This window comes from Agrilus planipennis, unplaced genomic scaffold (genome assembly GCF_000699045.2).
Source record: "Agrilus planipennis isolate EAB-ADULT unplaced genomic scaffold, Apla_2.0 scaffold6, whole genome shotgun sequence".
Classification (NCBI taxonomy): Eukaryota; Metazoa; Arthropoda; class Insecta; order Coleoptera; family Buprestidae; genus Agrilus; species Agrilus planipennis.
This window is the reverse complement of record NW_020439302.1, coordinates 699,030-721,535: the sequence shown is the minus strand read 5'-3', so window position 1 is coordinate 721,535 and position 22,506 is coordinate 699,030. Positions and strand designations below refer to the sequence as shown.

At 33.3% G+C, this 22,506-nt stretch overlaps 3 protein-coding genes across 7 annotated transcripts in view; 2 read left to right on the top strand and 1 right to left on the bottom strand.

The window, feature by feature from the left end:
* The first annotated feature begins 347 nt into the window (after window positions 1–347).
* LOC108743629 (protein strawberry notch) lies at window positions 348–7,392 on the top strand. Its single transcript, XM_025978504.1, has 18 exons — window positions 348–642; window positions 1,066–1,256; window positions 1,345–1,478; window positions 1,545–1,678; window positions 1,779–2,189; window positions 2,453–2,671; window positions 2,790–3,074; window positions 3,131–3,235; window positions 3,287–3,439; window positions 3,513–3,809; window positions 3,874–4,074; window positions 4,328–4,690; window positions 5,561–5,682; window positions 5,800–5,999; window positions 6,058–6,122; window positions 6,191–6,310; window positions 6,564–6,805; window positions 6,869–7,392. Exons 1-18 carry the CDS (start codon window positions 528–530, stop codon window positions 7,142–7,144), a joined length of 3,633 nt encoding a protein of 1,210 aa, XP_025834289.1. The 5' UTR covers window positions 348–527; the 3' UTR covers window positions 7,145–7,392.
* A 570-nt stretch (window positions 7,393–7,962) lies between these two features.
* On the bottom strand, window positions 7,963–18,845 carry LOC108743532 (vinculin). 5 transcript variants are annotated; one of them, XM_025978505.1, is made up of 19 exons: window positions 18,582–18,845; window positions 15,738–15,845; window positions 15,368–15,550; window positions 14,066–14,269; window positions 13,712–14,011; window positions 13,571–13,650; window positions 13,282–13,512; window positions 13,114–13,210; window positions 12,689–13,052; window positions 12,392–12,625; window positions 12,085–12,282; window positions 11,924–12,015; window positions 11,774–11,855; window positions 11,427–11,462; window positions 10,713–10,823; window positions 10,263–10,316; window positions 9,425–9,552; window positions 9,199–9,328; window positions 7,963–9,117 (listed from the first exon to the last, which is right to left on the bottom strand). In XM_025978505.1, the coding sequence occupies exons 1-19, from the start codon at window positions 18,636–18,638 to the stop codon at window positions 8,873–8,875; spliced, it is 2,934 nt and encodes a 977-aa protein (XP_025834290.1). In that variant the 5' UTR covers window positions 18,639–18,845; the 3' UTR covers window positions 7,963–8,872. The 5 variants fall into 5 exon arrangements, with proteins under 5 accessions (XP_025834290.1, XP_025834292.1, XP_025834291.1 ...); XM_025978507.1 differs by lacking the exon at window positions 10,263–10,316 and having other exon boundaries at window positions 18,582–18,844; XM_025978506.1 differs by lacking the exon at window positions 11,427–11,462 and having other exon boundaries at window positions 18,582–18,844.
* A 2,333-nt stretch (window positions 18,846–21,178) lies between these two features.
* The window catches only part of LOC108743440 (myelin regulatory factor), a 25,517-nt gene continuing 24,189 nt past the window's right edge, over window positions 21,179–22,506 (top strand). The window contains exon 1 of the mRNA XM_025978438.1: window positions 21,179–21,346. Within this exon, the coding sequence (XP_025834223.1) occupies window positions 21,304–21,346 (43 nt within the window). The 5' untranslated portion in view covers window positions 21,179–21,303. The remainder of the gene's footprint in view (window positions 21,347–22,506) is intronic.

Genomic DNA, 22,506 nt, shown 5'->3' with positions numbered 1-22,506 from the left:
AATAAAAGTTATTTACCTAAATAAACTAAGAAAGAAAAAGTAATATTAACCTTCCATAAAATTATTTTATGTATATGCAGGGGGGAAATGCTAAAAACCAATATGAGTTTCCTAATTAATATTTGCAAAAGGTGTAACTTAACAAAATAATATTGGCAATAAAACAATATTTTTATAAAATTTTGATTTAAATCTGTTAGCATACCAATAGACATTTTTGCAACTGGAAATTTACACTACACATTCTTTCAGAATTAGATAAGACCTTTTTGAGCTGATTACGTATTTTTAAGCGGTTACAACCATATAATTGCACTCTGTATATATAAATCAAATTTTACAAATGTTGGTTCTTTTTAATAAACTAAGAATATAATTTGAAAATTCAATTTATGCATTAAAGTTTGAATACTGCATTTGTATATCTGTATGAGCGCATACGCGTAGGCTGCTAAATTGAGGAAACAGATTGTTTGACAAGGGTATGGGAATTTTTTACAGTGGGTGCCCCACACCCATATGGGAGCATGAGCAGCATGGCCGCAATGGCCAACATGCTGAGCAGTCTGGGGGGGGCCATGAATATGGGGGGTATGTTTCCCCCTGCGGGCGGCCTCAACGCTGCACAACTTTTGCAGCAGAGTAAGTCATTCTCTAATCGATTAAAAGTCAAAAGTTGGCATGCAATTTCTTTTAGTTATTGAGCACTTCTTCGTTTGGTGTTAATTTGTTATTTTCGTTTTCAGGCAATGTAGATATTAATTTGGCTGCACCTGCAGTTATTGTTCAATTCCTCATATTTTAATTTTTTCCCTTATTATTGTGTACGTTTGTGTTTTTCTAAAATAACTATATTTTCTCATGTTTTATACTACCGTCTTGTTTACCAAGAAAGATAAACAAGGTATGGTGGTATGAAATGAGTATTACATAGCATGGCATATTAACATTTCTTATGCTTAAATACACGTTTAATGGCATTTCTATATTAAGGGTGTTGACTATGTTATAAAAAATTTTACCGAGAAAAGGAAGGCAGTTTGACCTCTCTTATTTTTATGACAGTGGAAATGGCCGCCATAAGTTTGGGTATGAACAATCCCTATATGCAAAATCCATTTCTTCAAAATATGTCAGCGTTATTTTACTCGAATCCCGCGGGACCACCTTGGGGGCCTCAGCTAAGTAACAAGGCCGTTGCTTCAATGTGGATGAATCATGACAAACCGTTGCAGACGCCACACGAAGAAGAAGAGGTAAAATGTTTAAAGAATTCGTAAACAATGTTTTTATCTACTTTATTTTTTGTTTTTTTTTTTTAAGTTATAAATTGATAATTTACAGGTAGATGATGAAGAGCTAGGTGTGGCTGAAACGTATGCCGACTATATGCCTGCTAAACTCAAATTAGGCCGAAAACATCCCGATCCGGTTGTTGAAACCGCTTCGTTGTCTTCTGTTGCACCCGCAGACGTTTGGTAATTTTTTTTCAATTATTTTTAAAAATTTGGAATTTTTACGCGTCCTTTTTTTATTTGTTACAGGTATAAACTGTCAATACCAGAAGAAACCATCAAAACAGGCCAATTGTCTGCTTTACAACTGGAGAGTATAACATATGCTTCTCAACAACATGAACATCTTTTACCTGACGGGACTAGGGCAGGCTTTTTAATAGGTAGTTTTTTGAAACCTAATATAATTTATCAGTTAATTTTACTTTAGTCGGATCCTTGAGATTACAAAAAAGTGAAATTACCAAAATATTTTCATTAAAGGTGACGGTGCGGGTGTTGGAAAAGGTCGTACAATCGCGGGCATAATCTTCGAAAACTATCTGAAAGGTCGGAAGAGGGCGCTTTGGATATCCGTATCGAACGATCTCAAATATGATGCCGAACGGGACCTAAAGGATATTGGCGCTGGCAAAATCGAAGTTCACGCTCTTAACAAATTCAAATACGCCAAGATCTCTTCGGCTGTTAATGGAAACGTAAAGAAGGGCGTAATTTTCTCGACGTATTCAGCATTAATTGGTGAATCAAACAGTGCAGGTGGCAAGTACAAATCGCGACTGAAACAGTTACTTCAGTGGTGTGGTCCAGATTTCGACGGGCCTATTATATTTGACGAGTGTCACCGTGCAAAAAATTTGTGCCCTGTAGGGTCGTCAAAGCCCACAAAAACCGGTAGGTAGTTCACTAAATATAAATCAAGACTACAGTTTTGTATGCCCAGTGATGAAAAAAGAAATTGCAAGGGGAGGTACTTGTCGGTTAGTAACAAATATTCTTGATGTAACAGTGGATTGCATCAAACGCCGACGATTACAGTGGCCCGATGTGCAAAGATTATGAGAGCTGAGGGCATTATTTTACAGTATCTTGTTATATTTCAATTGTTATTCTTAATAAATTCCGTGGTTTTCTTTTTTATGTTTGATGTATTATAGGTTTGACCGTACTCGAGCTACAAAATAAGCTCCCAAAATCGCGAGTGATTTATGCCTCGGCCACGGGAGCTTCCGAACCCAGAAATATGGCCTACATGGTCAGGTTGGGAATGTGGGGAGAGGGCACACCCTTCAAAGAGTTTGCGGACTTCATATCGGCTGTCGAAAAAAGGGGCGTAGGTGCTATGGAAATCGTAGCAATGGATATGAAATTAAGAGGTACAATCATGAAAATAACTATAATCAGTCTACTACATTCTATGTTATTAATAATAAATTCGGATACATGTAACGTTATAATTTTACTATTAATTAGTAATTCTCTTTTGTATTTAAGGTATGTACATAGCAAGACAGTTAAGTTTTCATGGTGTAGCTTTTAAGATTGAAGAGGTTCCTTTGTCCGAGAGCTTTATAAAAGTATACGATGCTAGCGTTAAGTTGTGGGTAGAAGCGATGCAAAAGTTTCATGAGGCCGCGGAACTTGTGGACGCAGAAAACCGGATGCGGAAGACCATGTGGGGACAATTTTGGTCGGCACATCAGCGGTTCTTTAAATATCTATGTATAGCCGCAAAAGTGCCCCACGCTGTTGGTACAGCGCACGAAGCCATTAAATGCGGTAAGTTCGTTATTGTTTATATTTAAAAGTTGTATTACAATTTGATTCGTTGGCAGGAAAATGTGTTGTGATTGGTTTACAAAGTACGGGAGAGGCAAGAACATTAGAGCAGTTGGAAAGAGATGACGGTGAATTGTCAGATTTCGTTTCAACAGCTAAAGGTAACAGAAAGAGTTAAAAAAGGATTTGCAATTAAAAGAATATTTTTCTAGGCGTATTTCAAACTTTAGTAGAAAAACATTTCCCCGCGCCTGATAGAAGTAGAATACATAGATTATTAGGTTTAGAGCCCCCTCCTTCTAGTGTGAAAAAGGTTACAAACGGAACAGACGACGGGAATAGTTCGTCTAAAAAACGAAAACCAAGTAAGTATAAATTTAGCTAACGAAAGTTTATTATACAATCAGATTGATTTCGATGTTTTTTTTTTTCTTCAAGTGCGACAAGCGGCCGTGCGGGCAGTGAAACGTAACAAGTGGTCGACGTCTGACAGCGATTCGGAGCACACATCCGGTTCCGAGTATAAAATGTCAGATATTGAGTCTGAGATTTCCGAAGAACATTCCGACTCGAATGTGAGCAGCGATTTCAATCCGTTTAACTCGGATAGTGATTCAGATAATGATCCGTGGAATCGCAAAAAGAAGGGAAAGAAGCACAAGAAGGCCGCAAAGAAACCGACCTCGACGCAGGATAAAATCGCCCTCTTACTTGCTAAAAAGGGTTCAAATAAAGGTAATAAATATTTTGCTTATACGATCGCAAAAAGAATATTGATTTAACGGTTTTCGCTTTTTAGGGAAGACGAATGGTGGTGTTCCAAACGATGCCAATAGGATTGCACCGCCTAAAGATGCAATAGAACGTGCGTGTAATATGAAAGAGGAGTTGCTTAGTAAAATTGAAAAATTAGGAGAAAAATTACCACCTAATACGTTGGACCAGTTGATAGACGAGTTAGGCGGACCCGAAAATGTAGCCGAAATGACAGGACGAAAAGGTTCGATTTATTCTTTCTTACGTACTTAACAAAGTACATATTTAACGTCCAATGATGAGAAACTGCCTTAGCAAGGGATGGAAGGAGTTAACTCAGCCGAAACGCTGGACCTGATTAATTTCGATTATGTTTATAGTTAACACCTTCAGGTGCCCAGTGTGCTTAGATTATGAGAGCTGAGGACGTTATATTTTGTGTCTTTTTAATTTTATCTATGTATGCAGTCCCCTATTCACAATTTGAATGTTTCTAGGTCGAGTTGTACAAACAGAAGACGGTATTCAGTACGAGAGTCGATCAGAAATTGACGTGCCGCTCGAAACGTTGAATCTGACCGAAAAACAGCGCTTCATGGACGGCGAAAAAGACGTCGCGATAATATCGGAAGCGGCATCTAGCGGTATCTCGCTACAGAGCGATAGGAGGGCACGCAATCAGAGACGACGGGTTCATATTACGTTAGAATTGCCGTGGTCTGCGGACCGAGCCATTCAACAATTCGGAAGGACGCATCGTAGTAACCAAGTTAATGCTCCCGAGTATATATTTCTTATATCTGATCTAGCAGGCGAACGAAGATTCGCGAGCATCGTTGCCAAAAGACTGGAAAGTTTAGGTAAGCAAATAANTAACGAATCGTTTTTAACTATTTTGTATTGTATAGTACGAAAACAAAACGGACTATTTAGGTAGTAGATCATTATTATAGATATTTTTGCTGCTGCGCTGTTAGTGTGGTTTTTGTATACGTTTTCTTTATAAAGCTGTTGCCGATATTTCATATTAAAAAAAAATACAAAGGAAGATCGACCAGCATTAGACATAGGTTTCGTTTAGCTTTTATTTTTTACGTATTTATGAAATTTGATGTAAGTAAGCATAGGTTCGTTTTTTATCCCTTAGGACGATTGCTAGTTATTTCTGTATTTCATCTTGTTCATTATCACTCCCCTCCCCTCTTCCCTTTTTCCCCTTGTTTATTTCTTATTTTATCCTATGATCGTTATTGCCCCTTACTAAAAATCACGTGTAAAATAGTTCATCTCCCGGCACAACATGAAGACATTGTTTCATATATTGATATTTATAAATAAATATACATACAGGTATAGGTATGTCCTTGTTCTTTTTGGAACACTGACAATTTTTTTTTCTTTGTTATACCTGTTTTTTGTGTAACGAAATTTTGTGTGATATGTAATGTACCTATATTTTGACATCGTGGTGTACTAAAACGTGATAAAAATTAAAAAGTTCATTCACTTAATTTCATGTTTCATTTCGAAGTAACCCGCCCCCCTAACTATTTAAACAAACAGTTCAAGAATAGTAACGAATGCATATGTTAATGCTAAAATAATTATTATTTTTATTAGAGTTACAACTCAGTTCATTCCAGATACGTAACTTATAATTGTGATAAAATTAAATTAATTAAACCATATTAACGAACATGACATCTAATCACATATATTACAACTCACAGGTGCTTTAACTCACGGAGACAGGAGAGCTACTGAAACCCGCGACTTAAGTCAATTCAACATAGATAACAAGTACGGTAGGGCGGCTTTGGAGGCGACCATGAAAGCAATCATGGGGTATGACGTAAGTAAAAAGAAATTAAAACTGTTATCTATTGTGTTCATTTTAGGTCAATTATCGTACCTTATAATTTTACGATAAATATAACGGTTATAATAATTTAATGCGTTTTAATAACAGGCACCGGTCGTGCCGCCTCCGCAAGATTACAAGGGCGACTTTTTCAAAGACGTTGCAGACGCTTTAGTTGGTGTTGGTGTTATTGTCAATAGTGAAACGATGCCAGGTGTCCTGTCGCTTGATAAAGACTACAATAATATGTCAAAGTTCCTTAATAGAATACTCGGTATGCCAGTTGACTTGCAAAATAGGCTGTTTAGGTAAACTAAATAAATTAAGTTAAACAGGAAGAACTTCTTTAGCTGTCTTTATTTACAGGTATTTTACGGATACCCTGGCAGCTATCGTAACGCAGGCAAAGAGAACAGGACGTTTCGATTTAGGCAAGTAATAATTGTTGACGGCCTTCATTGCATTAAAATTTAAAAACTATCTAATTATTTATTTACAGGTATTTTGGACTTGGGCGCGTCTGGAGAAAAAGTAAAAAGGGTACGAACGATAATGTTTCTTAGAAAGCACGCCACTGGTACAGCTCCCACAGAATTCCACACAGTGCATGTTGAAAGAGGTATTCATTCTATTCTAACTTGAATTTTAATAACACAAAATTAATAAAAAAAACTATACATGGACATATATTTTAAAGTTAACGGTTTTGTATTTATAAGTCGTGACGAATACATAACTTACTGAAAGCCTTTATAATGTCTAAATTTATGGATAAAACATTGGTCCAAAGTAATTAATGTACTTTATTAATGTTTTATTAAAATGTCATTTAATATGGTCTATAACTATCACAAATTATTTCTAATTTTCAGGAATGTCATGGGACGAAGCGATAGAAAAATGGTCAGAGTTGACTGGCGCTAAAGAAGGTTTTTACATTTCTCATCAAATCAGAAACAGCAAACATACTGCCATATTGGCTGTGGCCATTGATACAGGTGTGAAAAAGAAGTCCGAATCGAAGAAGGATCAAATGTACTACGTGTACAGGCCGAACACTGGGCTACAATTTCGACAAGAGAGCTTAGCCGAATTAGAGAAAAAATACAAAAAGGTAACTAAAAATGATCCCTTAGTTTTAGTTCAATAATAATCAGGGCGTTTTATGTTAATATAGGTTCAGTCAGATGAGGCACAAGAAGCGTGGACGCAACAACACGAAGCATCAGTATCTACATGTTCGCATGCGTATTGGCAAGGTAATTGCCGGAACATGAGTGTGGGACACGACTGCGAGGTCGGGTTGCGAAGACGCACTTACAACGTCGTTTCGGGCTCTGTCTTATCAGTATGGAGTCGTGTCGAAAGTGTACTTGCAAACAAGTGTGGAACACACAACAACAAAATGCAAGTCATACGACTCAAAACGGAGGNCATGAAAAATATTGGTTAAAATATATTGTGATTACCAAACAAACGTTTTTTATATAATAATTGATTTTTATAAGATCGATGTAATAAATGACAAGCAAAAATAGTAATAATTAAGACCTTGATACATGATATAGACAAATATAACAGGCAAAAAACTAATAACGATGACAGAGCAGTTACAAACTAACACCCAAATTGATCCACTCAATTAGAAAATAGATTAACATATACCTACAAAGACATTATTTCTAAAGCAGTAATTACAGCACATTCGTACAACTTAGATTATGGATAATTAAATAGTAGAACTTAAAGAACTTAAAATATAATGAATTAATAAAAGTAAAAAACGAAAGTGTATGAAATAATTCAAAACTGAAAATTAAGTAAATATATAGTGGCAATTTTTAAAGAAATGTCTTCTTTAATACTTAATTACAAAACCACAATAAATACCTTACTTAATCGTTCACTTAAGAAAACATACCTTACACAAATAAAAACAGTCTAAAACATGACCAATGCTTAAATAATCGCAACAAGAAAGTAATAAAGCATTTAATAGAAAAAAGTATGAATTAATGTTAATAAACAAATGTGATAATTAAGTAAAACGTTGAAACGAAACTACAAAATCATTATGAAAATGTTGATAAATAAACACCACAAATCAAAGCACATGTTAGCAATAGACAAGAATGATAACTGAGTTGTAAACATCTAATTAAATAAAAAAGACTAGCATAACACCACCATGCAGAAACCACAAGACGATTATGGTAAGTAATTAAAAATATTCTACACCTTCATGATAGTATTATTATTATTATTCAGGACTTCTGTACTTAAGTAAAGAAAATGTTAAATTGTTGATGCAAATTCGACACAAATTTTAATAATAATGATCTACAGTGCATTAAAGTGAAATGTAAGCCTTAAAGAAATTTAAAATAAAAGAACCACAACAGGAAGATACGGAAGGCTAAGTGCTTTACCTTTTTTAGGTATTCCTGGCTTTCCTCCTTAGTAAGCAAGTAAAAAATGACTGCGTAATATTTACAGTATGTATTTACAAGCATGTAAATAAAAGGGAAAAGGTCTCGGCATTCTTTAAGAGTGCGGAACGACTAGTCATACAGCCCACGCGTGCGTACCTGAATTTTTTACGAGTAAAGTTCTAGTTCGCGATTATCATTTCCATACATATGTATGGTCATAATTGGTATCAAATAACAGGTAAATGTGTCTGTATGTAAAGAAAAATCGAGAATATTGAAAAAGTTCATTGTGTGATTTTCATATCACTAAAATTGTAGGGATGTTTTAAGTGAATCCTTGTCCGGACCCCTTGCAATACCCTTCTTTTACCACAGTTGGCAGAATTTCGGCCACAGGCGGTACTATTACGTTGTTAATGTAAGAAACGCACATAAAATTTATTTAGGTACCTAGAGGATTACGACTTACGCAAATTTAGACGCAGATAATTAACAAAAATTAATAAACAATGAATGTGAGACCTCATTTTTAGGGATATGGAACCATTACCAATAAATTAGATAGTTATGTATCGCAATAAGCATACACAAAAATAATTAATACATACACAAGCAGTGTAACGAAATAGCGCCATATTTTACACTTAATGTTAGTAAACGGTTATTATTTTTGGCGATATATGATAAATAAAATGAAGACGCTGTGAGTGAACTTAAGGAAATAATTAATATCTAATTAATTCCTTAATTTATACAAGCACATACAATAAAGATTTATTTAAAAACTCACCCTGGGCTCCCAACATAGTGGCTTTAACGGTACTCAAAATTTTCAGCTGGGTTGCAATTGTAGGAATACGTTCACAAACTTGAAGGAGATTAGTCCTGATCCTTTTGTCCGTGCATTCTCGAGCAAGCTGTTTGGCGATTCTTGTTACATCAGCACTCGCTTCTGCTATGGCTTTGGCCGTTGCTATGAGTTCCCTCTTGCTACCTAAAAAAACATTTTTAAAATTAGAATATACGTCTTGTAGGATTAATTACAAAAAAGTTNTTTTTCGTAGTAATCACTCACCCTTATCGTCATTGTGAACGAGTTCGGACAATCTGGCCATAAGCAGGGCCATTTTCCTAGCAGCTGCTATAAGTTCGTTATCTTTGGCAGACCACTGCCTTACTTCTCTATGCAAATTATGGGCAGCAACCTATTTATAATAAAGAAAATTTTCTCATATTTAAATTAAAATGAAATCAAATTGATATTCCACGTTTTAGAAAAATAATATTAACGTAGTTGTTACCATAATTGGTTGACTAGAACTTGGGGCATGTTTGAAAACATCATCTTCATCGTCAGTTTCTGGTGGTGGTGGCCTCATTGGGGCAATCCCGTCCTCCATAGGTGGTGGTGGACGTGGTGGAGCAGATTCTTTTAAAAGAAAACCCAAAAGTCAAGAACATTCCACACAAAATATCACTAAAAATGCATTCCACATGCGCCTTTTATAGTATACCTACATTATAATGCAAGAACAACAACATACATCAATTTTTTTTTAATTTTTATGGCAGAATTCACAAATTTATAAACATTTACGGATTAGCAAATATAATTACCGTCTTCGTCCACGTACTGTGGTATGAATGAATAATAATATCCTGAGTAAGCATGAAAAATATTGGTTAAAATATATTGTGATTACCAAACAAACGTTTTTTATATAATAATTGATTTTTAGAAGATCGATGTAATAAATGACTTGTAAAATCGCAAGCAAAAATAGTAATAATTAAGACCTTGATACATGATATAGACAAATATAACAGGCAAAAAACTAATAACGATGACAGAGCAGTTACAAACTAACACCCAAATTGATCCACTCAATTAGAAAATAGATTAACATATACCTACAAAGACATTATTTCTAAAGCAGTAATTACAGCACATTCAGAGCAGGCCCAAGAACAACGCGACAATAAAAACAAAATTGAAAACTAAAATATTTAATTACATACCTAGACAGGCAAAGCGAAAATAATAATTAACATTTTCAAATATGCCTAAGCCTACAACTAGAGCAAATATAAAAAGCCATAGACAAGCCCAATGCACTGACCACAAACATTACTAATTACCTTGTTCTAGATTGTTATTAGACAGTTCCTGATAAAGAAGATCGGGATTTTCCTCTACGAGATAATGATGATGCAAGATGCCATATAAATAAGGAATGTTAAACAAAAGGAAATATGTAACTAAACGAAGCGTTAGAAAGCCAAAAAGAATATCAATAAGCAAATTGCATTTTATAATGCCAGATATATATATTTTTTTAATTAAAACATTAATTTTGAAAAATTAAAACAGACAAAATAAATAGTGTGATTTAAAATTAATATTCTGAATATTGCAAAATATATCGAAAAGGAAAAAAATGAAAGGATTAAAAAGAATATTTTTTAAAATTAATTTTCTAAACGTTAGAAGATAGTGACTGAAACTATTTTCTTGATTCCTAGTAAAATAACTCGAATAAAATGAAATCTAAAATGGCTAAAACAAAAAAATAGAGAAAGTTGTGCTACCTCGAGCCCACTTGGGAAGTGGGCTGACTCTGCCGTATTGGTGAGGAGAATGGGGGGTGAGTCTACCAGACTCACCTCCCGGCGTTGGAGTGTTACGTAACGGTTCACCAACTACAAGCGTTCAAATAAGCACGTAAGTTTGGTGAGTATACAAAAAGAAAATAAATGTAAAGTGATGAAAAAGGCGCTAATAAACAACCGTAAACACCGCTTTGATTAGTAAATACTATCTAATTAAACCCGGAAAAATAATTACTCTAGTAGCGCAAATTTGTGTATGTACAATATTATTGACAAGATTAATAGTCACCAAAACCCAAAAAATGTTTTATATATTAACAATGTTTTACTGCAGCTTTGTTCTTTTAAAAGATTGTTAATTTGCATTTGGATAGATTTTATTATAAAATAGTACCTTTATGCACCAAAATGTGTAAGTGCATTTTAGAAAAAGGAAAGAAATAAAAAGTAATGAGATGACTTTAATGATCCACTGAAAGCGCTGTTTAAATTATGCCTAAACTTGATACATTAAAAGCCTTGAGCAGAAAAAGAGGTAAAAAATAAAACAATTTAATAAATGATCAGGACCTTAGGATTTTTCTGTACTGAAAACGCTAAATAAAGTGTTACGCAGTTGCTTTCGCTGGATAATAATTAAAACAAGTTAATTAAGACATATGAGTTAAGCTTTAAGCGGAAAAAACCTTATACCTTTCTCAGTGAAGTAAGTTCTTTCAATAGGCGGCTCTGAAAGAAAAGTTGAAAGAGACAATTGAATTGACGGGAGACAAAATAAATCAAAAGTACCAAGTATGTTAGTATGACAGAAAAGGAACCAGAAACCGTTTGTTAGATTGACAGAAGTAAAACTAGAAACCGTAACCAAGACATATTTTACTGATAAGAGAAAAGTGCCACACAACGGAAATATTTGTAAAATCAAAATAAAATAAATACTTTACCTATCACTTCTATTCTAACAATGTTAAATGTACATTAATGAAAAATTAAAACAAATTAATTTTCATTTTCGTAATATCTTTAAGATAAGTACTTACCCAAATGCAGATTATTAATATCAGGTAGGGGTGGAACATCAGGCTGAACTGCTCTGCGAACCTGACCCACTGCATTTAATAACTGCAATAAATAAGAATAGTTGAAATGTTATGTCAAAAAATAATTATATTTTAAAAAATTACACTTACACCTCTATTGGATTCCCTCCAACGAGACACCGCAGCATGGTCCGAAGGATTAATGGCCACTTGTTTAGCATCTTGAACCATTACTGGGACAGCTATCAAAAAAAGAAAACAATCGAAATTGATAAATTTTTATATAAGAGAAACCACAAAAAAAAACTCACAGTTTAATAATGTATCTGAAGCCGCTTGCAGTTCATGTATAAAATGAGGATCTTCGGAATTGTCGCACTCTTGCTTAGCCACCTGAAGAACCCTTTTCGTTAACCTAGCAATTGCTGAAGTATTATCCACCATCTTCTGGGGTTGCTTATTTTTAATCGCTTCTTCGCATAAGAAAGTGTGCTTTTTCATTTGCTCCTCTGAAATAAACAATATAAAAATTACATCAAAAAGAACAAAGATAAGTTTGATAAGTTTTACTTTTTTTAAAATAATTTCTGAGAGAATCCTTTTATGATAAATTCATACCTGACGCTTTTATGAAGTCTCCTGAATTCGTGGCCTCATCGCACAAGTCTCGCACCTTATGTAACGTGTCTGCATATTGTTGCCGCAGATTCTCGAAGTGTTCATCGGCTGCTTTCGATGTAGGATAGTTAAGCCGGATACTGCCAGCAGAAACCAACTGAGGCGTAAGACTTTCTACCTGATTCGCAACATTTTGAAGAGCCTCTGCAAGCTTCTTGTTACCACCACTGCCTCCTAAATTTGTTTGTATTATAATTTAGTGTGCAATATTATTAAATAAATAGTTAGACAATTTACCTGCTGCTACCATTTTAGCTGTCTTAACAGCCCGATTAGAAAACTGTTGAAGAGCGGCTGCTTTGTCAGAAAAATTCTGATCGCGATTGGGAGTACCTTCGGGGGCCAACACGGCGTCTGTAAATTGTTTTAACGGCGTAACGATATCTATAAAATCTTCAACAACCCTGTTTGTCACAGTCGCACTGATTCGTTCCTTCAATTCGTTTAGTTTCTGAGACAATTTTCGAGCAATTTCGTGAGCCTGAGGAGTGTCGCCCCTGCCTTGGGCACACAAATTAGCTAACTGATTGGATAAACTTTCAACTTCATCACACAACTGAAGAATTTCGGCCTTCTGGATACCAGGAAGACCTTCAGCAACCTACAGTAAAAGCATTTAATTTGTAAAAGACAATATACGATTATTACAAAAAATTACTTACCTTTTTACCTTCGTCCACAATCAAAGCGATAGCCCTCTGACCTAGTCCCTTATCGTCGTGGGCTGGATTAGACAACCATTTTCGAGCCTGTTCTAGTCTAAATATTACAGAAAATGGTATCAATATAAAGGGAAATTGTCAAATTCGCTTATTTCTATCAGTACTAACCTTCCTTGCACAGTGTGTGCTGCTTGCTGGAGACCTGTTTTATCGACAGCAACAACAGCATTTAATACTGCCTGCTGCAACTGCCCCAACTTGTCCCGTATGCTGCGAGCAAGAGATTCTGCTTGTGGCGTAGCCCCCTTACCGTCCTGGCGAAGTTCGCAAAGAGCATCAGTCATCGTTGTTATTTCTGAACAAAGTCGTCTAATTTCATGAGCATCCTTTGGTAAACACCTGCGAAACAAAATGATTACTTAATATGATTTAATTTAAACGGTTTTTTTATTATTACCTTTCAGCTACCTTCTGAGCTGCCTCGACTATTTGACGTAAAGACTTCTCTCCGAGGCCTCCTTTAACAGCATGTGGATCCTGGAAAAAGTAAATATGTCAATAACCTGATTAAATAATTTTAAATGTCTCATACACGTACCGTAAGCCAATCATTGGCGTTATTTATTTTATTTTGTATAACGTTCTGGAGTTTTTTTAGCACCGTTAGATTGTCAAGTTCAGATTGATCTTCGTCATAACTGGTCAATTGAAGCACCCTAATTATCTCGTTGATTTCGTCTGACATACGTCTAGCCAAATAATTTCTGTTTTCTGCAGCCTCTTCGGCCCCTTTGCCACCCTGCATTATAATGTGAATGTAGATCTTCATCGAACATATCAATATTGGAGCTAACGTTTTTACTTGCTCCAAACAACGGACCAGAATTTCTGCATGAACCTGAAATAAAAGTCAATAGAATTAGATAATTTTTTAAATAAAAAATATGTTTACTTGGTGGGTTAACTCTTTTTCTCTGGCACTAACTTCCCTCGTCACTTTGCTCAAACATGGACTGAGATCTCGTAGAAATTGGACCAGTTCTTCCATGGTTTCTATAACTTCTGCTACAGCGAGATAATCGAGAACCCTTTTGCATTCCTGAATTATTTTTCGAACCTCCGACTCATCGAAACATAATAATAAGGCAGATGTGGCCTATTAAAAAAGAATAATGACAAAATCTGAAAATATTTCAACATTCCTTACGATTAATGATTGTTTATTAACAAAAATAAATATCAGACATTAACTGTTGTTTCTATTATTGTAGATGTATATGTTTCTTCCTCATTTCACTTGTAATTAGAATGAAAATAAAAAATTCTTATTACTTATTGTTATCAGTAAACAATTATGTTTCTAAAAATAATGTCAATGATATTGTATGTATGTGTGTATAACCGATTAGGAAAATAAGGTCTGTAATTGAAGATATTTATTGTGAATCATTAATAATAGTTACATTCCATTAAAACAATTAATATTAAGTTGTTTAATAATTATTATGATTCACGCATAAATGATTTATTTCTTGAAGTTAAAGCCTTATTATGATTCAATTGTGCATTTTGAAAATTGTTCGGTTAGAAGTTTCGAACGGGAAAATTTTATTTTTAGATTTGTAATTTATCACCTTCGACGGTTCTATTTCTGTAGAAATGATTCACATCCTTAACTTTGTTTAGTTAATTAACGTATAAAACTATTCTTTATAACGATTTTTTACGAGAAAATCTATTCCAAACAAACATTAAACGCAATTAATTAAATAGAAAAACAGAAAACACAACCATAAGGACTGAATTCTACTGCTCCATTTATTTTCTATATAGCACAGAAAATAATAAGTTTCAATTTATGCTCATTTACACATAATACAATTATGTAAATTAATAATGCAGAATAAGTATACAAAAGCAACTTAAAGAAATCATCTGTATTTTTTTGTTTAAATTGTATGAAAAGAATAAATCAAGTTTTCTTAAAACCATAGAAGGACCGCACGTTGTTAGCAGATATAAGATACGTACTTAGGCCGACGAGTGAACCTTATTCTTAATAAAAACAAATGCACATATGTATATCTAATATCAACTTTTTTTAATGAAAAAATTAAATCTTTGAAAGCCTTTTTTCGTTGGGGACAATAGCAAAGATGGTGGACGTAAAAGTAAACGAAATAAAATTTTTTTCTTGTGTAGTTTTACATGAAACTGAAAATAAGGCTGTAAAGTTTATAATTTATTTGTATACCTGTAAAATACCCCCGCTTCCATCTATTAATTTTTTTCTCGCCGGTCCTGAATACGGGTCCTGTTTCAACATGGCACTGGCTTCTTCCAGCAATTTCGAAGACTTTTCTACACGAATTAGGGCGGTAGGCATATCTTGTCGTAATATTTCATCACCAGAACCGTTGATTGTCTCTTTTCCAACCTATACTCACAATCAGAGGAAAAACAGCTAAATAATTGTTAATTCTTTAATAAATAATTTGCAATGATCAAAACTTATTTACTGTTACTGTGAGTTCTTGAAACTTAATAAAAACTTGTCCTTTCCAATTAAAAATGAATGGTAATAACAATCAAAACAGAAATATAAATTGTTTTTAATTAATTACCTTAATGAGATTTTGAACAGCATTACTAACGACCTTGACAGGCTGTTCGAGATCGGGCATAGCATTTCCATCTTCCGCTTCTTCGTGTAATATCACTAGCCTAGACACCTAAAATATAAAGAAAACGGGGCCACTTTGTAGTAAAGCAATCTCTTTATTAAGTGTTCTTAAAAAATCGTTCAGAAAATGCTCAAGAAGCATTTTCTTAACGATTTTTCGACGATATGGATTGCTTTATGTATTTATATCTTGTTACCCCATTTTTGGGGATACATAATGTGTATGTAATAATAATTAACGATCACAAAGGCTACTAGATTCGCTATCCTTCACGATTTTACTAGGCTGATTATAAAACGGAAATTGATTTAAATATTTAAAACATTACTTATAATTGTTACAGATATTGAGTTGCATTTTAATTTTGTACAAACTGGTTCTTCCCCCCCTATCAGTCACTGTGAGCTCGAAATTGTTAGCACCATTGCTTCAAGTGGTTGAAATTCACTTTTGTGAACAATTTGTTTAATCACTTTATTTGTGTTAAAAATTGTTCGAAAAACGTTTTGATTGTAATTGTTTATATTCATGCGCTTTAAAGCATTGACATCAGTGACAACAATAGTTGGATTTTGCCCTGTGCTGAAAGCACTCATAATTTTATTTTATATATATAATTAAAAAAAGATTTTAACACTACATTTATTCGTATTGTCAATAGTCGGCCATTTTTATTGCTCCACTATGACGTAGTGTCGGCCATCATTCTTTTCTAATTGTTGCTGTTGTCGGCCATCATTCTTTTTTAATTGTTGCAGTTGTCGGCCATCATTCTTTTCTAATTGTTGCTGTTGTCGGCCATCATTCTTTTCTGATTGTTGCTGTTGTCGGCCATCATTCTTTTCAATTGTTGTCGTATTGTTACTAATGTCGGCCATTATGGTTTTTTAATAGATATCAATGGTTAAAATTTAAAGGAATTGTTTGTAAATAGGTACGCAACACATCGTACACTTCAGAATAAGAAATTGCTGGTACTACTTTGCCCTGTGACAATTCTTTTTTGCAGTAATATCTACACATATATAACCGAATTTAATAAATTCAATAAATTTTACATGTATTCGGATTTCTAAAAGAATTTAAGAGTAAATAGTAAAAAATTATGTAATTTATGTTAATCAAGTGGCACTTAGCACTCTTAAAATCACGTTTCACATTTTTTAAACATAGATTTAGTATGTGTGGCACGTATAATGTAAATAAATAATCACAGAAACGACTATTCCTTTTCGAAATAAATGGATTTTAGTAATAAAGATAAAGATATTCGACTTTGGAAATCATATGCGAACACATTAACATTCTCTGAGCAGTATGGCTAATTACACACAGGATTTATTGGAATTAAAATGTTTTGAAAAGTACTCGTTTATTTTAGCCAGTGTTTCACAAAAAAGCTCTTTACTAGTCACGAAAGCATTCTAATGACAATAAATAAAATATACTTTTTTAAACATGAAAACGTAAAGCTTAGAAAAAAATAAGGATTTTTTTTAAACTTGACATTTTCTAAGAAGCCTCAGTACGTAGACTGCTAATCGTAAGACTATACTAGAAGATTTTCAACTTCTTTAGGAATACTATGTATTGTATATACTAAATGAAACTTTATGTATTGAAATTAATGGGGAAAAATAGCTGGGTTTAATTAAATTTTGCTAATAATATATTTACATAATATTTTCATTTTTAATACCAGAAATAAAAGAGATGTATTGATAAGATAAATAGCCTCCTGTATTGCCTCAATTAAATAAACAGAGTCAAATTGTTGCAATGAGATTACACGTTCTACATTATTTATTATGAGATCATGCCTTGTTGAATTAATGATCTTACAGCATCACAACAAGAAGATGTATTGTATACATTTCTGTTAATATACGATATCAGATAGAATAATTTACTATTAATATTGAATTATAAATTCATATACTTAGTACTTATTTTTGTATATGTATAATTATATGTATATTATAAAAGTTAAAACCCCCTTTAGGTTTTTAATTAGTTAATATAATATCCATATAAAATAATCGAATGATTTTAAATAAAAGTTAAATCAAATGAACTAAAGAAGTTGAAAATGTGTGAATTTTGTAAATTTGAGAATATTATTAAAAGCTTCAAGTTTTAATAACAAAATTATATATTTAGGTATAAGAATAAAAATGTTTGCCCATAAACCTAGTCTACATAAGCCCACCTCATTACCTTTTAAGGTGGGCTAAAATATTTTCTACCTACGAAGAATAATGACATTAAAAATATGCAAAGCAAGTATCGCAAGTATCAACGCTAATTTAAATAATACCTACCGAAGTAGGAATGTTTGCTGCATGCATATGTGAATGTAACCCACAGCTCAAAAAAAGTAAAAGTTATTTGTGTAAATAATTCAAACTGTCGGTGAATTGTATATTATTCAAAATGCAGCAAAGAAAACAATTTGAAAAAAGTACAATTAAGTAAACATTTAATTCATTTGTTTACATAACCACGCCCATTTCTAAGATTAGTTGCTGTTTTGGCAAGAGAATACAGGAAAGATGTTTAAAATTATCATTTATAATAAAGGTACTCCTGCAATAATAAAATGGGATAGTATTTTCGTTATCAAAGTGTAGGCAGGATTCGACAGGTTAACTTAAAATACATGGCAATTTTATTCTGCGAATTCTTAAAAATAGATATGACTCATTGTCATTTAAATGAAATGGGAAAAATTAATTGCATACAATTAAAAACTCTTATTTTATTCCTTGAATTAACAAAGTTTACCTGCTGTGCCACAGGCTCCAAAATAGATTCGATTGTTTTTGTATGGAAGACAGGCATGTTCGATGTCAACTTTAAACACTTAACAATATAACAACAAAAGAATAACACTGATAAAAAACTACGTAAATGAAAATCAGAATTTTAAATTTGAGAAACGTAAATAGTAATAATTATACGGTCAGCACCATTTAAGGGATCATAAACCTCACTGATACCTCACAAACTAGTGACCTACAAGTCTACAGTTTTCAATGTATATTCCAATGAAACAGAAAAATCTGAATCAGATTTCTGTCATTGTTTAGATGAATTCGACAACTAAGCGCCATCTTGACAACTACTACTTGCACTCTTCATACAAAACACAGTTTTCTGGACGATATGAGTAATATTTTCAATAGTTTTAACATTAATATGATAATACAAGTAATAGTTTCATTAAATATAAAAAAATATTTGAACGTACAAAACCAAACAGTGTTTGGAAGCGATAAAATTCTTAATTTCTATTTTGAGTCAACTTCCGCCCTCTGTCGACAGATTGATGAATTTAAAACTGTTTACATACAGCCGTGCTCAAAAATAATAGAACAGCACCAATATAATTTTAATTTCAACACATAAATAAAAAAAATATCAATAAGGAACAACTAAAAACCATTAAGCATGGATATACACTTAAAAAAGTTGATACGTAATATAATATAACCAAATGTTACAAAATGTTGTATAACTTTTAATAATATTAATTCATTTTTCATAATAAATGCTTTTATATTATGGTTAGTAGATAGCATTCCTAGAAAAGATTTTAATTAAATATTGAAATACAAATACGTAACGTAATTTTGTACAGTAGTACTCAATAAAAATTGACTCAGGCTGGTGCAAATTGGGTTGCCTAACTATGTTCTCAATTTCATTCTATAAACATTGCGTTGTTTAATGTTACGAAGCAAGTATAAACATACTACAAACAAGTACACACACACATATTTTGTGATTATATAATAAAAAGTAATAATAGTGTAACAAAACAAGAAAATTATTTTTACTTTTGAACAGTCCCTGTCCTAGAGCGAAATTACATAAAACAAAGTAATAAGTGGGTTTATACAGAAAACGATAATCTAACGATACTGTAATCAGTAAATGACCGGTCTTTAAGATAATAATTGCTTTGTAATGATGAACAGAACCGAACGAATTGTTTAGTTAATACGGTATAAAAGTTACAATAAATACGACACACAAACAACAAAACAAGAGAACAACAAATTTATTTTCCAAGTAACACAATTATACTAGACAGAAGATAAACGTAAATTACGTTAATAAATCAAGTTATCTGTTATCCGATACATGTGTACACACGTACACATGTACTCACTACATGCACCATTAGCATATCATTTTTATTACAATGTATGTCTTTCACTATTCACTCTGGTAATGTTCTGGTGCCATTTTTTACGATAAGAAGACCACATATTCGTTCTAACAATCTCAAACAAGGACAAATGCGACAAAAGAACTGAAACGGTTGCGGAAAAGTGGACGAAATTTGAGATTTATCGAATCTAATGGGGCAGTAAGCAATAGTAAACAGAGTCAACAAGGAGAATACGAAGAACGGTGAGCAGCTTCAGACCTAATATAGAAATAATTACAACTAAATAAGCTGTATCCGTTTCAGTACGTACAAGTGTTGAATGACTTGTGGTGTCAGTGTACAGAACTTGCAGCCAGCACATAGGTACTACAACTTGTGTGCAAATGTAAATGAAACGTTCCAACTCTTAACAACTCCAAGCCAAACGTTTCAGCTGACCCGGAGTACCGTTACATACCGTACGTACTTGGTTGGAAGTGAAGTGTTGCAGGATGAGGTTAATCTGTCAAATGCGATCGGTTTTTGTCAATAATAATAATAATAATAATAATAANTAACAATATGAATGCAATATGAAAACCCTTTAATACAAAGAACTTAAAATCATTATTAATTATTATTAGAAAGCGCGTCATTCTAAAGGTATAAGGTGCGTACTTAGGCCTAAGACGATAAGATGAAGATGTAATTTTCAACTCTGAGTAAAATTTCATACTATAAACTTACCCTCTAACGTTCTTATGCAACAATTGTTAAAATTCCTAGGCACATACACATACATATGCGTAGATATTCGATTATTTTATTGCACTGATGATTAATAATTAATCGAATTTTTTCCTAGTATCTAGACATGAGCATTCCCATATAGAGTCTAGTTATTTAAGGTTCATAAATTATGAGCAAGCAAGTGGTGTATTTTGCCCACCCCTCGTACCTCATTGTACATAATAACCTTTATATATTAACCGCTATATACCTAATAAGCATAACGACCAATGGTAGGGAGGCGCGCTGCCGTTCAACTGTTAAAATATTTCATTAAATTTTGTACATATGTATACGACGTATCACAAGCCAAGCAAACGGATGTGTTTACCACGAAATTTACAAGTTTTCCGAAAAAATTAGTCGTACACGTAACTAAACAAACATTACAAAACAAATAAACATTTCATATTTTCAAAGTTACCAACCGTAATAATAATAATAATAACAATTGCTTCGGGAAAACTTTAACGAAACTTTTCCTAGTTCGCGAACAAATGGCGTGAAAAGTTGAGTGATGTGTTTGTGCGTGCGCGATCGCTCTGGCAATTTTCCACCGAAATGGACTCAATAACTGCCGATTTCAGTCTCCAAGACGTACTCGGTAAGTGCCACCCCGAAATCTATCAGTGACATATGCAGTTAGTCAAAGTCACTTATCATCGATATCGTTTTTAAAGAATTTTCCAAATAACAATAACAACGACCTGTTGATATTGGTTCCCTTTTGTTTGTTTTTGCGTGCGTGTATCGGTGGGTAGTACGAATGGGGTGTTATTTAGGAAGTGGCAAGGGATGCGATAATATGCCTCTAAATTGGTACCGTCTGTTTGCCGATGGGTTATTAGCGGAACAATGAACAAATAAAATTTTATTAGGAAAAATATGTTCATTGAATGCGAAAAGTTCCACTGCGACGTAGGCAACCCATCGGGCCCCGAGGTTATCGGCAATGGTACTTAAGTCGCGCGTGCTCTGTGTGGTTCTTTTGCAGTACTCTGATGCATATACGTTTCAAATTTACGATATCTCAATTCCATTAAACAGAAACGAATTATAGTAAACAGATATTGTATAACGTTATTAGTGTACGTACCCTAATTATCTCGTTGATTTCGTCTGACATACGTCTAGCCAAATAATTTCTGTTTTCTGCAGCCTCCTCGGCCCCTTTGCCACCTTGCATTATAATGTGAATGTAGATCTTCATCGAACATATCAATATTGGAGCTAACGTTTTTACTTGCTCCAAACAACGGACCAGAATTTCTGCATGAACCTGAAATAAAAGTCAATAGAATTAGATAATTTTTTAAATAAAAAATATGTTTACTTGGTGGGTTAACTCTTTTTCTCTGGCACTAACTTCCCTCGTCACTTTGCTCAAACATGGACTGAGATCTCGTAGAAATTGGACCAGTTCTTCCATGGTTTCTATAACTTCTGCTACAGCGAGATAATCGAGAACCCTTTTGCATTCCTGAATTATTTTTCGAACCTCCGACTCATCGAAACATAATAATAAGGCAGATGTGGCCTATTAAAAAAGAATAATGACAAAATCTGAAAATATTTCAACATTCCTTACGATTAATGATTGTTTATTAACAAAAATAAATATCAGACATTAACTGTTGTTTCTATTATTGTAGATGTATATGTTTCTTCCTCATTTCACTTGTAATTAGAATGAAAATAAAAAATTCTTATTACTTATTGTTATCAGTAAACAATTATGTTTCTAAAAATAATGTCAATGATATT

Coding starts and splice junctions, on each gene's coding strand:
- LOC108743532 (XM_025978505.1), bottom strand. CDS start 18,638: ATGCCTGTCTTCCATACAAAAACAATCGAATCTATTTTGGAGCCTGTG. Junction 13,651..13,711: donor ACGCCAATGATTGGCTTACG/GTACGTGTATGA, acceptor TACTTTTTCCAG/GATCCACATGCTGTTAAAGG. Junction 11,463..11,773: donor TATTAATAATCTGCATTTGG/GTAAGTACTTAT, acceptor CTTTTCTTTCAG/AGCCGCCTATTGAAAGAACT.